The sequence below is a fragment of the Fukomys damarensis genome, unplaced genomic scaffold (assembly GCF_012274545.1).
Source record: "Fukomys damarensis isolate Sample0158 unplaced genomic scaffold, DMR_v1.0_HiC HiC_scaffold_24, whole genome shotgun sequence".
Lineage (NCBI taxonomy): Eukaryota > Metazoa > Chordata > Mammalia > Rodentia > Bathyergidae > Fukomys > Fukomys damarensis.
Genome location: NW_022900936.1, coordinates 57,970,864 through 57,993,761, shown reverse-complemented (window position 1 = coordinate 57,993,761; position 22,898 = coordinate 57,970,864). Strand labels below are relative to the sequence as shown.

Sequence of the window (22,898 nt, the reverse complement as noted above, 5' to 3'; positions counted from 1 at the left end):
AAACAAAAGCAAAGATCACATTAATTGTGCAAAAGCACACCAAATGCACTTTAACCTTTCAATAAAAAGTGTATGTATTATTGAAAGCTCTGATAAAAGATGTTAGTGCGTGAGTCATTTTTCTAAGCTAGAACCTCAGTATTCAGTTTTAGTTGCATCATTGGCACTTTGCAGTAAATAAGTGGGTTTTAGGTGGCAGTCTGGGCACTCAATCTCTAAAAAGTCCGCCATCCTGGCATTAAGACCTTTGTAGCTAAATGGATGCATATTGAAGCAATACTCTTAAGTGAAATAATTAGCACAAACATGTGCAAATAACCAAATAAGTTCTCTGGTGTGAGAAACTGAGAGTGTAAATAGTATCAAAAGGCATAATAGAGTTTGTGAAATAGGAAGAAAAGATCCTAAGGGGAAGGGTAAGTGGAAGGAGTTGGGAAAAGGAAAGAAGGGAATGGAATTAATAAGAGAAAAAGAAAAATGGAAACAAAGTCTTTGTAAATAGGAAAGGGTGGAGAGGTTGGAGGGCAGCAGAATGGGGAAAGAAAAAGAACCAATATATATTATATAAAGGTACAAATTTCCAATGATGAATGTCATCATATTGTATACTTAAAACGTACCAATAAAATTAATTAAAATAAATTTAAAAATAAAAAGAGCCTATCAACCTTAGGTACACATTTCATTCCCTAGATCAGAACTTTTCAAACTTTTGTATCCATATAAGTCACCTAAGGATGGTTTGCATTCTTCTGGAAATGTGTGGCTTCTCTGTATTTACATTAAGATGGACAGGTGGATATTTAGGATATTTATTATATTCTTGAAGCTATAATCCAAAAGTACTGCTATTTTGTTGCTCAAGTTATTCTAATTTAATCACTGGAAGCTCTTTCAAGTTTGGCTCCTGTCTTGTCTTTTCTTTTCTTTTTTTTTTTTTTTTTTTTTTTTTTTTTTTCCTAGCACTTCCTTACTCTGTTCTACAAGAACCTCCCAACTCACTCATTTCATGTTTTTAATGCTTCAGCCTTAGATTGGGAGTCTGAATCCTCTTATTAGAGAATAATAATTAAAAAACAAGATTTGGGCCCTGGACACACTCACTGCTGCTAGAATATCTTTTAAAGTCCTCTCAGAATATTCTTTTAAATTCCTCTCAGCAGCTAAAACTAGGCAATATATGTACAAAATGAGCCCCATATCTGTGGGTTCCACATTCCTGGATTATACCAACCATGAATTAAAAATGTAAAAAAAAATTGTGCTGAATATATGCAAACTTTTTTACTTTTTTTCTTGTAATTTCTCCCTAAACAATACAGTATAATCTCTATTTACACAGCATTAATATTGTATTAGGTATTATAATAAGTAATCTAGAGATGATTTAAAGTATGCAGGAAGGTTTGCAGAGTTTATCTGTAAACACTATACCACTTTACGTAAGGGATTTGAGCATTGTTGGACTTCGGTAGCCAAGGAGATGTCCTCTTTTAATATTTAAATCTTTAATCCATCTTGATTTTAGTTTAGTGCATGATGAGAGATATAGGTCTAGTTTTAATCTCTGGCAAGTTGAAACCCAGTTTTTCCAGCACCATTTATTAAAGAGGCTATCTTTCCTCTACTGAGGGCATTTGGCTCCTTTGTTGAAGATGAAGTGTCTGAGTGTGTCTGGAGTTGTTTCTGCATCTTCTAATCTGTTCCACTGGTCTTCAGGTGTGTTTCTTTGCTAGTACCATGATGTTTTTATCACAGTAGCTTTGTAGTACAGTTTCAAGTAGGGGGTTATGTGATACTACCTACCTTGTCTTTATTGACTAGAATTGTTTTTTGTTATTATTCTAGGCCTCTTCTTGTCCCAAAGGGATTTTTGGACTGTTTTTTCAAGGTCTGTGAAGTATGCTGCTGGGATTTCAATTGGGATCGCACTGAATATACATAGCAGTTTTGGAAGTATGGCCACTTTCGCTATGCTGATTCTTCCTACCCAGGAGCAAGGGATGTCTTTCCATTTTCTGATATCCTCTTCAATCTCTTTTTTCAGAGTGCTATAGTTTTCAGAGAAGAGGTCTTTTACTTCCCTCATTAGGTTGATTCCTAGATATTTCAATTCTTTGGATGCTACTGCAAAAGGAATTGTTTGCCCCATTTCTCTCTCAGTGAGTCTGTTTTTCATGTACAAGAAAGCTATTGTTTTTGGTGTGTTGACCTTATATCCAGCTACGTTGCTGACAATCCCCTGGATATACACTGATCCACCCTTGACTGCAGTTATGACACTCATTTGTAGTACAATTAATTTCATTTGTCACAGTTGGCATTTTATGCTGGGATATCCTGACATCCTAGTTACAAAGGTTTAACAATTGAACAGTTATGTGACCACAACTGAGTCACCATTTAAAAACCATCCCATCACCCTAAAATCCTCCTGTGTAACCCTTCTCCCCTTCGTACCACATTTTCCTACTACTACTCAGGATTAAGACAGATAAATTTGAGTCAATTGTAGGGAAGTGGATACATCCTGAGACCATAATGATGAATGAAATAAACCAGACACAGAATATTATATCATGTTTTCTCTTTTATTAGAAACTCAAAATATAAATAACTGAAAGAGCAAAATAAAAAGATATTAGGAAACAAGGAGGTAGACCTTATGGAGATGGGAAGAGGAGAGAATGGGGAGGGGAAAAGGAAGTAAAAATGATTATGATACCATATGTATATATACCAGTTCCCCAAGATGACTGTCATGTTTGTGTATTGTAAATATACATATTTTTAAAATAGAATTTCACATACACATACAAAAAGAATGGTATGGATCCATTGCAGTGCTAATAAAAGAGCCCCAAACAGGATTAAAAATAATTACATTGTTCTCTTATTTAAGTTATTTTAGGAATAAATATATATGTGTTCATATTCATTCCTAAAAACATACAGAAATTTTCTGATGACACATAAAAATTGTTAACAGTGGCTATGTCCCTGAGAGAATTTTTAAGTGGTTTTAGTTGGAATAATCACTCAATATTCATTGTATGCACTATGTAGCATCTGAAAATTTTATCATGAGAATGCATTATTTGTAACAAATAATTATTTATAAATTATTTTAGTTCATTTATATGATTTATATTGTCCTGAATTATCTAGAAATTTGGACACTCCTTTAAGCATTCTCTGATAGTATCAAAATCTGAGAAACTCATAACTAAATGTTTTAAATGAAATATATCCTTAAACTAAAACAGTTGGGCTCAATGGCACATGCCTGTAATCTCAGTACTTTAGGAGACTAAGTTAGAAGGAACACAGGTTTGAGTCTCACCTGGCCAATGTAGTAACTTATTGAGACCTTGTCTCAGAACAAAAAAATAAAATCAGTGCTGGAGATCTCAGTGGAAAGGCCCTGGGTTTAATTCCCTTTACTACAACAAAGAAACAAACAAAAAACCTAGATCTGTATTTTATTATCATAAATCTATAATAAGAAGATAATAAAAACAAAGCACTTTTGTAAAAAAAAACCTAAATTTTTCCTCGCAAAGCCTACTTCAAAAAAGTCTATGAGAACAATAACACTGATATGATTTATAGTACAGTCTATTAAATTGCACTAGTATATTTATTAAAGAGTAGATTTTTCTGAGGTGACTTAATATATACTTAGCAGGAAGTTTAAATTTTCCCTCCAAAACCATATGAAAAAAGTGCCAAAAGAAACTGTAACAAACCATTTCTTATTACTTACATTTTTAGTACTTAATGTTCTTACAAGTCAGAAATTGCTTCCCAAATTACAATTTGGTTTTACATTGTCTTGTCTAGTTGTGAATGAGAAAGATGCTGTTTATCTTGAAAATGATTTCCTGTTTAGCACAAAGGTTTATTTTTCTATATAAACTGTCACTCATCTCTATTACTGATAGTGAGGTAAAAAATTATTTTCATACATTCTCAGTTTTATTTTCTTTTACCTGCTATCAGCTTCTCTGTATCAGGTAGATGTGTGAACTGTCGTTTGTATTCCTCATTCCTGTCTTTATAGGTGGAACTTGAAATCTGAAACATTAAAAAGATTAAATTTCTGTTTATTTATAATGTATTAGAAAATAAACTTAAAACAGAATTGAAAAGCATATGATTTGTATACAATATTTTGTATGTCCTTACAGAAAAACCACATATGTAGCTGGAACAAAAAAACTGTTAAAAACAATCATCTCAAATAACTGAAAACTGGGGATGGATCCATACTCTTGTGGACCAGATGATCCATGCTCCCTGTGCACTGGCCACTGACTAACTCCACACCCATGGATTCCATACCCTGGGAGAAATTACAGACCTGCCCAGCAGCACCAGCCTCAAGAAAAGACCATGGCCATTGTATACTGCAAAACTATGTGGAGTTTCACTCCAGAAATAACTCCATGGCAAGCTATAGTTGGAGAAGAAACCCAATGCAGCATTTGCCATATTGCCAAAGTATTTAATTAGACACAATGTGGGGAAGGGATTTTTTTTTCTTTTTATTGAGTTTATTGGTACAATCTAGGTATACAATACAGTTACATTCATCATTGGGATTCTGTACCTTTACATAATAGGTCTTGATTCTCATTTTTTCCCCTTGTCCCTGCCCTCCCTTCACCCCCTCCTCCCCTCCCCATTTACAAACACTTTATTTCAATTTTTTCAGTTTCTCATATTTTTTTTCCTCTCCCTTGTTACCTTTCTCCCACCCTTCCCACTTTCCCTACACCTTTAGCCCTTTACTTCCCACTTCACATTATTAATTATCTCATTAGGATCCTGTGTACTATTATAGTTTTTCACAACAAAGAAACTATTCGGTATTTCAGTTAAAGAAATCTCTGGATGAACATTAAAAATAGGGAATCCTAAAATAAAACTAAAAAGGAAAGTAAAAGAGAAAAGGCAATGATGTAACATTAAAATAATCCTTAATTCTGGAGATGAAAATGGTCCCTGAACATATTTAAATTGCTTCTTGCTCTTATAGTCTTATTCTTTTTTTCATTATTTAGAGAATACTTTATTAGTTTCTGTAATCAAACCCACGTTTGCCAATAAGATTGCTGCCCCTGTTTTTTCTGGGCGCCTGTCACATGGAGAATTGTTTTCTATCTTTTCACTTTCAGTCTATGGGCTGGAGATGAAAATGGTCCCTGAACATATTTAAATTGCTTCTTGCTCTTATAGTCTTATTCTTTTTTTCATTATTTAGAGAATACTTTATTAGTTTCTGTAATCAAACCCACGTTTGCCAATAAGATTGCTGCCCCTGTTTTTTCTGGGCGCCTGTCACATGGAGAATTGTTTTCTATCTTTTCACTTTCAGTCTATGGGCTTCTTTTTGCACTAGGTGTGTTTCTTGTATACAACATATTATTGGATTTTGCTTCTTATTCCATTTTGCCAGTCTATTTCTCTTGATTGGTGAGGTGAGGCCATTGACATTGCTGGTTATAACTGATATGTACTGACTTATTATTGTCCTATTATGGCCTTTTGTTGACTCTTTTTACTTTTTCCACCTCTCCTTTTAATTTCTTGCCTTGCCTATTTGATTTGCTCTGCTGGGCCTCATGAACCAGGAAGGGATTTATTGTTTAAACCTAAGCCACAGAACAACAACAAATAAAATCCACTTGAGTTTCCAGTGTTATCCTACAACAGTGACTAAGTCAGAGACCAGCCATAGGAGACAGTCACAGAAAAGGTGTGGACTAGACATAACCCCATGGAGAAGTTTAAATTCAGGCCTGCAAGGACACAGACCCCTGAGAAACCAAGCCTGGCAAGTGTGGCTTTTAGAGATGGCTAGGTCTGAAAGTGCTAGCATTAAGTCTAGCAGTTGTCTTGTAGCCCCACCCCATAGCCTACATCCAGCAGAGGCCGGTCATTTGCTTTTTCCATATAACAATGTGAGCAAGGATGCATCTCAGCTTGGATGGTTGCCACAGTTTGGGATTTACAGCAAGAGTGGCCTCTGGAGCAGGAGGACACCTAAAATACATACAGCCCATAAAGCTAGACAAAGAAAATTGTGACTTGCTGGATTTTGAAACTGCAGATCATGAAAAGAAATCACTCATTCAAAAGTACAAAAGAATTTTGGGGGGACAGAAAGGAGCTGCTACTGTTGCTTGCTGCTTCAGCAGCAGCTGTTGCTTGTCTTCTGCCTCCTGCCTGCTCTGCAATGACCCTCTCGCATGTGCCACCCTGCCTTAGAGCCAGCCAATTATGAACTGAAACCTTTACAAACTGTGAGCCAAAATAAACTTTTCCTTCTTTAACTTTGGATGTTGGGTATTTTGTGTCAGCAACAAGAAAAGTAACTACGACAGGTGCTCAGCAACCTCAAAGAATATATAATTATAAACAGGTAATAAACCTAATAAAACAATCTGTGAATTCACACAAGACAGTAATAAAAAGCTAGCCAAAGAAAACAGTACAAAGCACAAATCACCAGTTTAGCAAACAATTAGAGTTCATGAAAAGGTAGCAAACAGAAATTCAGGAGATTGAAATTTCTACTAAAAGTATGGACAGCAGAAGCAACCAATGTTGAGGACAGAGGGTCAGAACCACAAGACAGGGTTAATGAACATTATCCACCAACTTCATCTAACTGCTCTACTATGGTTTAAATGAGGGACTTCTATAGGTCCACATGTAAAGGCTTGGCCCCAGAGTGGTGAACTTAGGAGGTAATGAAAACTCTCTCCTTTCCGACTCAACATGCAAGTACTCGCTCCTACACATGTCCCTGCTTGGGTCATCTGCTGCCTTAACCAGAAGCCAATGGGGCCACCCAATCTTGGGTTTGAACCTCCAATACTGAATAAAACTTTCCTCTTTATAAAGTTAGCTGCCTCAAGTATTGTAGTAATGCAAGGCTAATATATGCTCCATTCAACAACTGCAGAACACACACTATTTTTAAGAACATGGAACATCCTCCAGAAGAGATAGTTTCCTAGGCCACAAAACAAGTTCCACTAAACTTGAAAGGAATGAACCACATAAAGCATTTTCTCTGTGAATGACAAAATAAAACTAGGGACTAACAATATGAAGACTAATCATCTTTATCTTTACTCATGGAATATGGAAATCCCAGATATCTTGACAGTTGTACAAAAATTCTTTCTGGAATAAGCCATCACTTGAAGATTCAATGCTTCTAAAAGAAATGATAGGAAACAGAAAATAAAGGATAAGACACGAATACACAGTGAAGAGGTCTAACATACAGGTAACTGAAGTCTGAGAACAGAAAGAATGAGGTAGATAAAATAATTGAAGCAATAACACATGTATTTTAAATATTATTTAAATAGCAAAATATTTTTACTTTATATATATTATGTTTGTTTGTTTTCATTTTTGTTTTTGTTTTTGCAGTCCTGGGAAACTCAGGACCTTGCATTTGCAAGGTAGGCATGGTGCCACTGAGTTACACCCCTGACCCCAAAATATATTTTTAAACATTTTAAGTTTCTGTCATTAGAGACAATTTGCTCTTTTCTTGTAGTTCTCCAAAATCTGTGTGTTTGTTTGTCCGTCCGTCTGTTTCTTGAGAAAGGATCTCAACACATAGTTCAAGCTGTCTTTAAACTCACTATGTAGCTCTGGCTCATCCTCCTGAGTGTTGAATTATAGCCATGTGCTACTGAATTTAAAATCATATTCAAAAATAATCTCCTTGTTTTAAGTTGTTGTGGAAGGAAATGGTAAGTGACACACACAGAAAAGCACAGAACGGAAGTAAAATAATAAAAAGTTTATTTGTCAGCAAAGGTCAAATCACACTCAAAAAGGCAGTGCCAGTGATTGACCTTTGCCTGACAAAATAAACTCTTTATTTTACTTCCATTCAGCTCATCTCTATGTGCATGTCACTTGCCAATTCCTCCTGCAACAAAGTGACTCCAACACTTGTTCCTATTTAGACATGTAAATACAATAAAATTCAATAAGTCATTTAAAATCCTAACAACAGGCATCTAATAAAAAATGATATGGAAAATCTCAGTGATTCACTATCTGCAGTACACTCTATAGCTTCAAAAGTAGATATTTCAAATGAGTGTTGGTAGTGGACTGCAATAAGAGAAAGTGAAAAAGAGCAAATTAAACTGGTATGTCAGTCAAAACAGGAAAGATTACACCACAGAAATAAACAATTCCAAAATCTCAGTGCTTACACCAATAATGGTTTATTTGTCACTCATACTGTGTCCACCATGGGCTGACTAAAGAATTAACCCCAAATTGAGAATATATTTCTAAGTGAAAAAAATAAGTCACACATGTGTAAATACCGAATAGTTTCTCTGGGGTGAAAAACTAAAATAGTACATAAGATTCTAATGATATAATTGACAATGTGAAATAGGAAGAAAAGAGCTAAAAGTGTAGGGAAAGTGGGAAGGGTAGGGGAAAGGTAATAAGGGAAAAGAAAAAATATGAGAAAATGAAAAAATGGAAATAAAGTGTTTGTAAATAGGAAGGGTAGGAGGGAGTGAAGGGAGGGCAGGTATAAGGGGAAAAAATGAGAACCAAGACCTGTCATATAAAGGCACAAGATCCCAATGATGAATGCAACTAAAATGTACCAATAAACTCAATGAGAGAAAAAAAAAATCACACAGACATTTAAGCTAACAAAGATTCCACCATCTCAAGCCAAAAACATACAAAACAGTGTACCAAACCATAGAGGATTTCACCAGGAAATGACACACATCATTTTGTTCATATTTCAATGACCAAAAAAAAAGTCACATGGCTAAGCTTACTTCAGAAGCACAGGAAAACACATATCTGCCATGGTCTAGAATGAAATAAGAAACAATTACTTAAATTTATGGAATGAGATGAATCTGAAGTTTTGCTACTAACAGATAGTGAATCTGTCCATATAATCTCTTCTCCCCAAAGCAATACCCTTTAGTTGCACAAGAAAACGTTCACTCAAAATTTCATACCAATAAGGTAATCATTTTTAAAAGGGAAACTATAATTCACATTTCAACTGCTTGCAATGTGCAACCAAGAGCTTTTGGTACACTCACAAGGCTGTGTGATCACCAATACTAATTCCAGAAAACACTGTGTCAGAAAAATACCAGGCCCTGTCAATCACTAATCTTCTGCCTATTGATTTCTTCATACCACATTTTTATGTAATATTCATCATTTGATTAACATTTGGATTACTTCCACTTTGGCTTATTATTAGTAATCCTGCTATAAACACCCATGTAAAAATTTTTGTGCAAATGTTTAAATACTCTTGGGTACATACCGAAAAGTAGAACTGCTAGTTTATATGGTAACTGTATGTCTAATATTTTGAGAAATTGTCAAACTTTTCCAAATTGGATGTACCATTTTACATTCTCACCAACAATGTATGAGAGTTCCAATTTTCCACCTCCTCGATAATTAACATCTATCTTTATTATTACAGCCATCTTGGTGTGAAATGGTAGTGTAATTTGATGCTGAACATTTTTTCATGTGCCTACTGGCCATTTGTATATCTTTAAAGAAATGTCTTTTCAAGTTTTGCTTTTAATTGTGTCGCCTTTTTATTATTGAGTTGTAATAGTTCTTTACCTAGTATAAGTCTCTTATCAAATATATTTGATTTACAGATACAGTATATTCTCATATTCTCTGAGCTACTTTTTTCATTATCTTAATAGTCTCTTTGAAGTATAGTCATTTCTAATTTCAAAGAAATAATTTCTTTTTTTTTTTCTTTTGCATCTTGAGATGTTGGTATCTTCTCTAAGGAACTATATTGTCTAATCCAGCGGTCATAAAGACTTATACTTAGATTTTTCTCTGAAAGTTTCATAGCTTTAGCTCTTACATTTAGCTCTATGTTTTGAGTTAATTTTAATATTTGGTGTGAAGTAAGGGTCCAAATTCATTCTTTCACATGTATATATCTCATTGTCCCAACATGATTTGATGGGGGAAAAAAAAACTATTCTTTCCCCCACTATGTTGCTTTAGCACCCTTCTCGAAAGTCAATAGATCATAAATTTAAGGGTTTATTTCCAGATTCTCAATTCTGTTTCATGCAAATCTAGTGTTATGACAACTTTACACCACTTTACTATAGCTTTGTAGTAAGCTTTGAAATTGGGAAGTATGCATCTTCTAACTTCATCTTTTTCAAGATTACTTTGGCAACTCTGAGTCTATGATGCTTCCATATGAACTTAGGTTCAGCATGTCAATTTCCAGAAAAAAATAAATTTGGATTTATAGGATGACACTGAACCGATTCATGAATTTGATGAGTACCACCTTTTTTACAATATTAATTCTCTCAATCTATGAAGATGGATGCTTTTCCATTTATTTATTCCTTTGTGCATGTGGGAGTGCATGTGTGTGTGTGTGTGTGTGTGTGTGTGTGTGTGTGTGTGTGTGTGTTTGCTGGGACTGAACCTAGGGCCTTTACATTGAGGTATAACCTCAGTCTTTTTTTTTCCCCCTTATTTTGAGACAGGGTCTCTCTAAGTCAGCAAATTGGCCAGGCTGGGCTCAAACCTGCCATCTTCCTGCCTCAGTCTTGCCGAGTGCTGGGATTAAAGGGACATCGGAGGCATATGCTGGGAATGGGGGTGCACATTTGTAGTCCTAGCTATTGGGAAGGCTAAGGCGGGAGAGACACAAGCCCAAGACCTTCACTCTGAGCTACATTCCCAGACTTTTTTTTTTGAGGCAGGGTCTCACTGAACTGCTAAACTGCTGAGGCTGGGCTCTGACTTGTGATCATCCTGCCTGAGATTACAGGCATGCATCACTATGTCTGGCTCCTTTTATCATATTTTTAATTCCATCTCTAAATCTTTAATGTCATAGAGCTTTTAAACCTTTACCTGGCAACTTTATTATCTAAAGTTTTGGAGGGTCTAATATGCTACTTATTGAATTTCTTCTGCTCACTCAAACCCCAAAACTTCATGAGCGACAGGCTATAACCATGTATTCTCAAAAGAAAGTTACACTACCCCACCGCAAGCCCTGGTTTAGACAAGCTTCCCTGTATCAAATTGCAAATACAGGTGGATATTCTTTCCTTGCTGACATTTTACAGAGAGTATAACTCTCAAGAGCCATGGCTTCTAAAGAACTATCAGTTCCAACTCATGTAAGTCCCAAGCATCTCCTATCATCTCCTGTGTGGCCAATAAAGGGTAAGGTTAGCAAACTCCTCAGAGCCAAATCAGCATTAGCTCATTGCTTACAGCTCTAATAAAATAGTTCACTCCTCTTTTTCAATGCTTAGGCACTTCCCTTGCTATTTTTGTGAACCCAGACAAGCTAGGTACTTTGAACAGAAGAGCATTTCAGTTAAAGAGCCCCCTCTTTCTACTACCAGAAGAGTTGCTTCTTAATCCTATATAATTAATCTAAATTGTTAAAAGATATCCAAGTTTATCAAACAGTATCTAATAGCTCTAAGACTTTTTTAGATAAAATGTTTTTAATCCAACATAAAGTTTTAAAATTGCTTCATTTTTAAAAAATCAGTTATGAAAGTAAAAATTGGAGATAGCCTTTATGAGCCTTAATATACTCCAGATGTGATTGTAGGGAAAACAATATAATCATGGGAAGCCTCTTCTGCAAAGTTGCCAAAGTATATTACAAACACACTAATTAATACTCTTGGGCTTATAAAAAAACTTCACAGTACAACATTAATGTTATAATTTGCCTATAAATCAGGTTTGTGGAGAGTTTATCTCCCACTTATAAGTAGAAAAACTTATCTATGAATAATATGACTATAATAATCATGTGTAAGTCTATCAGTGATGAAGTAGAGAATCAAGAGCTCTGATTTCTTATACGATTTTTAAAACTTAGATTTTTAAATCTGAGACGCACATCTCCTTTATCCTGTGTATTTGTTCAAGAGTTTAAAACATATAATTATTCAAAGAAAAACTAGACTTCTAAAAACATTTAACTTTAGTCAATTCAGAAAACTATAACTTTCTCCACTTTTAAAATACAATTACCAACTAATCAACTATAGGTACATACATGGCAAATATTTTTATTTTTTATTTCTTTATTAAATTTATTGGTACATTTCAGGTATACATTATGATCGCATTCATCATTGGGAATTTGTACCTGTACATGATATATCTTGGTTCTTTTTTCCACATTCCCCTTCCCTCTCATTCCTCCCTACTTACAAATGACTGTTTCCATTTTTTTCTTCTTTCCTCATCTTTTCTTTCCCTTCCCCCTACCTGCCACCTACTTCCTCTTCCCCTTTGGATCTTTTCTTCTTATTTCACACTGTCTATTATACATTTTGGTCTTCATTTGCACTTTCAGTTTCTCACACTGGAGAAACTATTCAACATTTATACATATGTATCCTATTTATTTCACTTTAGAGTTTGACCTCAATGTGCATCCATTTAACTATAAATGTCTCTAATTTCTCATTTTTTATGACTGAGTAGCACTCCATCTATTTAAAAAGACAGAAACAAAACAAAACAAAAACATCTTCTTTATCCAGTCACCAGTTAATGGACATTTGGGCTGTTTCCAAGATTTAGTCATTACAAACTATTATAAACATGGGTGCACACACATCACCATGGTACGATGCCTTTAATTCTTTTGGGAAGATAGTAGGAGAATAGCTGGGTCAAAAGGAACCCTAATCTTAGTTTTTCGAGGAATCTCCATATTGATGTCTACAGTGGCTGCACCAGTCTACACTACCAACAACAATGGAGAAGGGTTTCTTTTTATCCACAGCCTGCCAGCATTTGTTACTGGTTGATTTCTTGATAGCATCCATTCTTTCTGGAGTAAGGTGGACTCTCAGCATTGTTTCCCTTTGTATCTCTTGAATGTCCAGTGATGTTAAACATTTTTATATGTTTATTTGCTATTTCTACTTCTTTGTCTGAGAAATGTCTGTTCATCTCAGATGCCCATTCTTGGACTGGGTCTTTAAGTCTGGGAGGTCTGATTTTTTAAAAGTTTCTTATATATTCTAGATAGTAGATCTTTGTCTGAGGAATAGCTTGTAAAAATGTTTTCCCATGTTGTGGGTTGTCTCTTCACACTGTTAGTGATTTCTCTTGCTGTGAATAAGCATTGCAATAAGATGAGGTCCCAGTTGTTGATTCTGTTACTTGAAATGCAACTGAGATTTTGTTCATGAAGTCTTTTCCTACACCAATGTCTTCAAGAGTTCTACCTATCCTATCTTCTAGCAGGTTTAGTGTTTCTGTTTTAATATTGATTTTTAATCTATTTCAATTTTAGTACAGTGCATGGTGAGAGATACAGGTCTAGTTTTAATCCCTAGCAAATTAAAATTCAGTTTTTCCAGCACCATTTATTAAAGAGGCTATCTTTGCTCCACTGAGGGTATTTGGCTTCTCTGTCAAAGTTGTGATGGCTAAGGATGTCTGGAGTGGTTTCTGCATCTTCTAATCTGTTCCACTGGTCCTCAGGTCTGTTTCTTTGACAGTACCATGCTGTTTTATCACAGTAGCCTTGTAGTATAGTTTCAAGTTGGGGATTGCGATACCCCTCACCTTGTCTTTGTTACCTAGAATGGCTTTTACTATTCTAGGTGTCTTCTTGCTCCAAAGGAATTTTTGAATTGTTTCCTCTAGTCCTATAAAATATGCTGTTGTAATTTTAATCAGGATTGTACTGAATCTGTCTAGCAGTTTTGGAACTATGGCCATTTTCACTATATTGGTTCTTCCTACCCAAGAACAAGGGATGTCACAACAAGGGATGTGTATTTTCTGATATCCTCTTTGATCTCTTTTTTCAGAGTGCTATAGCTTTCAGAGTAGATGTCTTTTACCTCGTTTGTTAGATTGATTCCTAGATATTTCATTTTTGGGAGTGCCATTGTGAAAGGAGTTGTTTCTCCAGTTCTTCTCAGTGAGTCTGTTGTTCATGTACAAGAGGGCTATTGACAAATATTTTTAAAAGGGAACATCATAAAATACCAAAGTATTTTGCAAAAGATTTATACAAAGTATTTATACAAAAGAATACTTAATAAAATATTTATCCAAAGACCTATTATTTCTATCATAATATCCAGCAAGTATATCATCTTCTAACTGCACACAACTGGAACTCTCAAAGGCCTTTTCTATTCCCAATAGTTGCTAACTCTGTATCACTAAGAGAAGTTGCACTAAATAAATGTACCTGTCATAGATCTGCCTGCTTTTCCTCTGGGATCTTACTATACCTGCAATATGTCATTATTGTAGTCAGGAAGAAACAAACTTTTTTGTTTGGGGCTTTTTTTCTTTTGTTTTCTATTTTTACTAACAATTAAAGAGCAAAAGTATAAGTATTTATTTGCCATTAACTTAATTTTCAACATCATTTATTCGATTCACATATTTTGTTTTATGAGTTCAAAATTTCCCACATTCTAGGATTAAATATTTTAACACCTAAATAAAAATAAAAATAATGAGATTCCTATCTATATAACAGGATTACAATAGGAAATAGGAAGCTGCTGACCTTATCAATAACTATGAAAATTTAATTATACTCCCTAAAAGTCATACAATCAGAAAGACACTCACTAAGTTAAACAGCAAATGACTTTAATGGACTCAAGACACTAGTGTTGTGATCCAAGCTCTAATTTACAAGTGACAGAACTGAGGCATGACAGGTTGTATGACACTAAAGATCACCACACAGTAAAATAACCAGGGTAGGAATGGCACTATTCAGATATTTTATTTCCAATTCCCAATTTGTTCAATTATATCGTCACCTGCCAAATTCACAACTGTGAAACAATGGACTTACCAGGCCAGACTATGAGTTATTCTATACCAGTGAATTTTCCAGGTTCTGGAACTTAACTCTGTAAATGCCTAAACCAAAAGTATTCAAGTTAAGAATATCTCTTCCTTTTGGTAAAAACCTTCCTAAAGATGTAATATAGTTCAGAAGAGTGGGGAGCTCCTCTGGTCCCTGCTCCATAGTAACCCTGCGCAACCAAAAGTCTGCCCAAAACTGTGGGCATGTCAGGAGAGATGGAGTAGGACTTGAGGGAATGTATCACTCAGGCACTGAAGAAATAAACACAGAAAAGGGTATCACAACTCTTATCAAGAAGGAATGTGACGGGCCAGGGAATGAGTTCAGTGGTGCAGCTGCCTGCCTTGCAAGCACAAGGTTCAATCCCTGGTATGAAAAAAAAGAAGGAATGTAACAAGTACAACCACCAGCAAGTACAACGCATTGTGGGGAGGAACTCTGATGGTTATGTGACATACGAAAGCAAACACTCCATCTATTTCTGTCCAGGTTAAGTGGCCATTCTTCTGTTCAAATCTGGTTAAAAGCATGATTAGCCAGCTGTAGTGTGGTGCACCTGTAGTCCCAGAACTCTGAGAGGCTGAGGTGGGAGAATCAAAAGTTTGAACCCAGCCTGGGCAATTAGTGATTTAGTGAAGGTTTCAGGTTCAGTCCCCAGTACCAAAAATAAAACAATCAACCAAAGCAAAAACAAAAAACAACAAAAAAAATCAGAGATATTTACCAAAAAAGAAAATAGCCTTCCTAAAATGAGAAGGCAAAACTCCAGGTTCCTTGGATAGTCCAGTGAAATGTCTCTGACATCCTTAATCTTTGTTTAAATACCAGATCACGTGCTTTATGAATACAGCATTTGTTATGCTACTAGCTTCCTTGTGTTAATGGAAGATTCTGCAGTAAATTCTGCCATCTTACTGTATATATTCAATTCCTACTTTATTGCCAGAAGAATGAAAAAAATTGAGACTTGGTGAAGTGATGGAAGTACAGTTTTAAAATGGCAATGAAAATACTCATTATTTACTTTCAAGACTTCTTGAACATTATTTCTACCAGTTATAGTACAACATGCGCCACACAATGATGTTTGGTCAATGGCATCCTATACAATTAATGAAGCTGAAATATTCCCATCACCTACTGATGCCAGGAGAGTCTTAAAGTATACTGTGGTCAGGCTGCACGTCCAACCTGCTATGCTGCTGGTCATACAAAAGCCTATACAATTATGCGCAACATATGATACTTGATAATGTTAATAAATGACAATACCACCTGGATCTATGCAGGTTCATTTTATGTTTGCACAGTGAGGAAATCACCTAATGATGCATTTATCAGAATGTGTGTACATTCTAAAACAGAGTTAACTTAGATACACAGACCTTTGGCCTCCACATTAAGATGCCCAGGGTAAGCTGGGTTCAGTGGCACACACCTGTAATCCCAGCTTCTTTAGAGGCTGAGGCAGAAGGATCCCAAGTTCAAGGTCACCCCAGGGAACTTAACAAGCCTATAAAATTTCTAATATTTCTGTATTTGTCTTTAAGTCTATTCTGTGTGCATTCATACAAAAGTCCCTTATGATAATATGTTTGCAATAATCACAGGGACTTCAAATGATCCAAAGAAGACTTTTGACACTTTATACCAGAGTTTTTCAAACTTCACTGTACATACACATCAGTTGGAATACTGTGAAAAATGAAGATCTGGATCCAGTAGGTCTGAGGTTGTGCCCAAGTCTCCATTTCTCATCACCTGGTGATGTCAAGTCTATGAGCTGCCCATACTGCACTTTGAGAACCAAGGATCTAGTACATATACGTCGTTTTGTCTTTTTCCTTCTATTTCTAAATTCTCTCATTCTCTTGCTTTTGCCTTTTTTTGTGTTACCTCTTTTTTTTTTGCTTTACATCTGCCAAGAGTAACCACAGTAACTCTTAGTCCTTCAAACTATGGACTCCCATCTATAATTTAAGATATAAAAATTACAGTGTAGCCATGTTTACTGTTACATGCCTGCAATCACAGCACCCAGAAGGCTGAGGCAGAAGGATGCCATGAGTTCAAGACCAGCCTGGAATACAAAACTAGATCCTGTCTCAAAAGACTAAAAATAAATAAATAAATAAATATCACAATGCAGTAGAATCAAAGTACTGCCAGTCATAAACTTTTTCTAGGGCCAGGGATTTAGCTCGGTGGTTCCACTGCCTGCCTCGCAAGCTCAAGGACCAGAGTTCAATCCCCAGTACCAAAAAAAAAAAAAAAAAAATTTTTCTAAATGTGACCAAAAATAATATAATCAACATAGATGACATGAATTTTACAATGTGTTATTATTTTGGCAGATTTCTTAGCAATTAAATATTTTCAAAAATACTTTTAATTTTAGGTTTCTTAGCAGGAAGTCAGAACTTGTTAGCTGTATTAAGATTGTATAACATCACAAGTGAGTGTACTCGCACATGCCTGTAATCCCAACACTCTGGGAAGCTGAGTCAGGAAAACTGCAAGTTCAAGAACAGCCTTGGCTACATAGCAAGACCACCTCATAAAGAAAATTCAATAACATTCCCATGAAGTGAATTGTTAATTATGAAGAGAGCAATGGCACTACTAATCAATACAACCTGTCAAAATTATATATTTTAGTCTATTCTGAAAGTGTAAGAAAATCTACTATCAAAGATTCCTAATTCTCAAGGGATCAGCTTTCTAGTGAACTAATATTAAAATCATATATACCTTACAATCTTATATAAATTTCACTTATGGTTCCTATTAAATGGCTCATACTTCTCTTCGGAATTGCTAGATTTTGGATGAGCCCTTAAATATAATAAATGCTAGCATTCACACAGTAACTGAAATGATCTCGTAAAGAGACTCTCAGAGGTCAATGTGCTTAACTGACAAACAGCAGTCTCAGTTCACTGAAGGAAACCTGAGGCACATCCTGGTTATGCAACCAAGCGAGTATTCAGCAACAGAATCTGAAACCCTTGACATCTTTTTAGATACAAGAACTAATGCTTTACACAAAATGTGCATAAAATAGTTGCTTCTCGGTAACACTTAGAAATATGGTTTACATAATGTTAGTTTCTTGCCAATATAGTTAAAGATACATCTGGAAGTGGAACCCAGGTCTGCAATACGGGTTTTCACACAAGGAAACTGAAGCAGCTAACTCCACTCCATCAAACCAGACAACAGCGCATTCTAGTGGTCAAAGGAGAGCATAATAAAAAATGTCTGGGATTCTGAAGTCAAAACATCTAAAGACCCAGAAGCTGGTGAGAAAATATTATAAGTATTATATGAGCTGTCGTAGAATTAAAAGATCAGGAATAAAATGAAGCTCTAAAATGAAAACTATTACCCAAAAGCTCCAGTCACCACTCCAGTTATGTAAATGTGGTCCCTGTTTTTTAGCTGACACTGTATTACTCTCATCCACAGTTGGCCTAGGATTTTCCTCCAGCTCTTCCTGTAACTCAGTGGCAAGGCTTGAATCTCCTTCATTTATTACCTGAAAACAAGCATCAGACAATTTATTTATTAAGAAATGCCCATTTTAAAAACAAAAGAATATTTAAAACATATAAATTACTTTTTAAAGGAAAATGTGTAAACTTTTAGAGGACAGATATTACTGTTTTTGTTTCTATAGTTCATATATACATGTAACAAATATCTGCCAGCGACTACTGCCTATTAGGTAGTTTAACTGACATTAGAGATACAAAGATGAAAAAAAAATTCTTAGCCTACAAAAGCTCACATCGTACAAATACGATGTAGTGGGTGTGTCAGTGGGTACAATACTTTGGAGAACAATCTGCAATGCCCAGAAGAGTCTAAGGCATATGCTACAGCCCAGCAAATTAATGTGCACATGGAGTGAAGGATGTTTGTAATACTGACAAAAGTGGAAACTGCACTGTCCGTCAACAGAATAAGTAAATACAAACAATGAAGTTAAAAATGAATGAATCTGGGGCAGGGATTTAATTCAGTGGCACCGCGCCTGCCTCGCAAGCACAAGGTCCTGAGTTCGATCCCTCAAACCAAAAAAAAAAGAATAAATCAGATGTCTCATCTGGAAGCACTGGCTTCCAGTCCACATACTACTTAGGGCAATGATTAGACTTTATGCCACTTTTTCCTCTGTTGTAACCAGAACCCTGACCCTCAGGGATCCAGGGAAGAGCACGCATGGCACTTGCAGTGCAGCAAAGGAGAAAGTCGACCCAACTTGAGCTCAGGCTTCTTAAACCTCTGAAGAAACCACAGTGGTGAGAAAGCCTCTAACCCTGGTGATGCTGATTTGAGGCTCTTCTGAGGAAAAAATTTGTAAATATGATTGGGGAGAAAGGACTTCTTTCATGTACATCCAGTAATCTCCCAAAAGAGGAAGAAGAAACAAATCATAATAGGGGAAAAGGAAACAAAGCAGAAGTCCATAATTAGACCTAGTTAGAAGTAGAACATTTATTAAAGTAATTTATACTCCCAAGAGATAAAAGGTTGACTTTTGTGCCTCTGTAACATAGATTCTGAATTAATGTCAGCATCTGCTGGAATACATAAGTTGGCAAATCTTAATGGCTATAATACTAGCACTTAAATTACAGTTATTATACCTATAATATTAAGGGAGTTATTTCACATAAAATAACAAAAGTTAGTTGGGCCCAGTGGTGCACAGCTATAATATCAGCACCTGGGAGGCTAAGGCAAGAGGATCACTAAAAGTTCTAGGTAGTGGTTCCGCCACTGCCTCGCAAGCACAAGGTCCTGAGTTTGATCCCTGGTACCCAATAAATAAATAAATAAACAAATAAATAAAAATAAAAGTTCTAGGTCAGCCTGGGCTATATAGTGGGTGCAAGGCCAGCTTGCACTACACAGAGAGACCCTGTCTCAAACAAACAAAAAATAATAATAAAAGTTGTAAGGCATAATTCACCTTAACCATCAAAACTATTGCCTTGCCTAGGGCGGGGGATTTAGCTCAGTGGTTCCACCGCCTGCCTCGCAAGCACAAGATCCCAAGTTTGATCCCCAGTATCAACAACAACAACAAAAAAAAAACCTATTGCCTTGTCTACATTCTCCATGATCATAATGTATATTGTCCTAGAATGCCCAGTGTAGCCATGGACACTCTGAACAAATAAATAACAAAATTAAATCAAGTCTCTGGAGTTTACAAATTGCCTTTTTAGAAAGTGAGATCCTACCCTCAGAACCACCATCCCCAACCCCCAATTAAAATAACATGGCACAGCATAAAAGGATTATCCCTTCTGCTTTTTAAATAGCCCAATGTGGCCTGACAGACTTGGAGAGAGTGAGTGGTGCCTCAGGATTGGTTTCTGCATCTTTGATGCTACAGGGGCCTAATGGCCCCTATCTCAACACCACTGAAATCACTGTCTATCATAAATATTTCATTGTTATTATTATTAATTATTATTGTTATTATTATTAGGTCATAAATATTTTGTTATTATAGGTTAGGCTACTATATTCTGTTCCTTGCCTCTTTCAACGGCCACACTCTGACTTCACCTCCAGCTGACATATACATTTACCTGGCTACTCACAGAGTGCCTTGACAGCTTTGCAGACTTTACAGTCAAGATCCCCACTGAGGCAAATCTGGGTCTTCCAGCACATCTGCCACAGCAGGGCATGACCTGTTCTCATCACCCAGGCAGACGCCATGTTTCTGGAACAGGTCATCCCTCTCCTGAACCTCTGTCTACCTGAGGAGCAAGTTGGGTTCACCTGAGTGAACAGCACTAGGACTTGAATACATACGGACAGGATCAGGAATAAACAGTACATATGATGGAACTCTTCAGAAAATTGATGCTTTTCATCCCCTGAACAGGATGTCCCTGATAAAGGACCGGACCCAGAGGTCAGCACACCTGGCTGAACTTCAGGAGTCCTCTCAACACTAAATTCTCTGGCCAACAACTGGCTCCATCCTACACTTTTACAAATTTTTAGATCACTGCCTGAGAGTTGTTCCCTTTGAGGTAAAGAACTCTGACACCCTTTTTTTCAAAGATACTCAAGACTATAAGTCAAAATCAAGTATGTGTTCACCTATACCAAAGGCATAATACAAGTCCTCACCAAGACATCCTTAATCTCTTTAGAACTCCAGATACTACCAACAGTAATAAAAATTTACTCATTTCTCAAAATACAATTTCAGCTCTTGAACAGTGTTTTCAATGGAACTTTCATGTTCCTTACTAGTCTAGGCTGAAGGCCTGAAAGAGAGCCACAGATGGCTTTCTTAAATAAATTTAAACAAAATTAAATGAAAGCCCACGATTTAGCTCAGTAGTGCAGTGCCTGCCTCACAACTGCAAGGTCCTGAGTTCAGCCCCTGGTACCACAAAAAAAATCAGGGAAAAAAAAGAACACCCCCCCCATTTCAATCATTCATCATTGAACTGTAATAAGAAGACTGATTCAATTTTTAACCTTTGCTTGTGGACAACTTTTAAATTTCACTCCTCCCTCTTCCTTTTCCAGGCAAGTTGGAAATAAGGCCTGGGTGCTCTTTTCTTTGGTGTGGGTGGGACACTCACATTAAGCAACCCTGTTCGGTTCACAGAAACTCACCCAGGTCCCACTCCCTGATCACAATAAAAACAGCAAAAACCAGTCTCCTATCCTTGCTCCTGACAGGTCATCCTGGTTTTCGCTAGAGACCTCAGTTATGTATGTAAGAGACCACTTCATATCCTCCTGATGTGTGTGTGTGACCATCAGATCTTGGGGGGTCAATTCTGGATTTGTAGGGTGGCTACAACACCTATTAGCTCATTTATTAGCTGTGCAGTTCTTGGAAAAGTCACCTAATTGCTCTAAAGTCAATCTCAACTCTCCAGTTGGGGAAATGATTTTCTCTAATCACGGGATAGTTTACTGAAAACAGGGATCCTGTGTTGCTCACACTTTACCTTGAACAGCTTGTGCCAAGGACATAGTTAAATAAATGACGGACCGGGTTTATGAATATCTATTTGCCTATTTCAAAGTAGTAATCTATAATCAATTAAAATAATAAATTTATTCATTGGTGTGCTTTAACAAATTTTTGAACATCTCTACGTTCGGTAAACTAATACTCCATAATCGTATGGCACTGATTGCAGTTTTCTGAAAGTACATGCATCCACACAACTAATGTAAAACAGACAACCCTGCCGGGCGTGGTGGTGCATGCCTGTAATGCCAGCACTTGGGAGGCTGAGGCAGGAGGTTCGCTGTGAGTTCAAAACCAGCCTGGGCTACATAGTGAGTTCCAGGTCAGACTCAACTACATAGTGAGACCCTGTCTCAAAATACCAAAAAAACAAAACAAAACAAAAAAACAGACAGCCCTGCAACAAAAGGCTTTCACCCAGAAGATTAGCAGCGAGTTTTTCCATTTTATCAAATAAAGTAGTAAACCAAAGGCAAAGTCGTTGAAACTCAAAACTTGGCTGACAGCTCAGGGATGAAACTACCTGGGTCCTTTTATCAAGGGCTCACGGTGAAGGGAATGGGGTAAGGCGGGGAAAAACACAACACCAGGTCGGAATGGCAGCAACGGAGCCGGATCCGGTCTGCCCGGGACTGAGGCATCAGCAGGAGGGCGGCTCTGGAGCAGCTCGGCAGCCCGAGGAGCAGTTTCCTCACCGCCCAGCGGGGAGGCTCGCGGGAAGCGCAGGAAACCGTTTCCGTGGTAACAAAGAGCCGGAGAGAAAGGGAACCGAGAAACCGATTGCCATCATCTGACAAGGTTCAAACAGCAATCGAGAGGGAAACTGACCAGTAAAGCCACCGCTCGAGTGCCCTCTCCGGCGACGCCGCTTACCTGGCGGATAGTGCGAGCGCCCTCCATCGCGGCCACACCGCGCACGCGCCGCCGCGACCCCCACACCCC

At 36.8% G+C, this 22,898-nt stretch overlaps 1 protein-coding gene across 3 annotated transcripts in view; it reads right to left on the bottom strand.

Annotated features, from left to right (window-relative positions):
- Gramd1c (GRAM domain containing 1C) overlaps positions 1–22,892 on the bottom strand; it is a 110,224-nt gene extending 87,332 nt beyond the window's left edge. For 2 of the 3 annotated variants that reach the window (XM_010630085.2, XM_010630087.1), the window contains exons 1-3: positions 22,830–22,892; positions 18,321–18,470; positions 3,993–4,077 (exon numbers count right to left, since the gene is read on the bottom strand). In XM_010630085.2, the coding sequence (XP_010628387.1) occupies positions 3,993–4,077; positions 18,321–18,470; positions 22,830–22,856 (262 nt within the window). In that variant the 5' untranslated portion in view covers positions 22,857–22,892. The remainder of the gene's footprint in view (positions 1–3,992; positions 4,078–18,320; positions 18,471–22,829) is intronic. The other variant, XM_019208329.2, reaches the window with a different exon arrangement.
- Between the last annotated feature and the right edge of the window lie 6 nt (positions 22,893–22,898).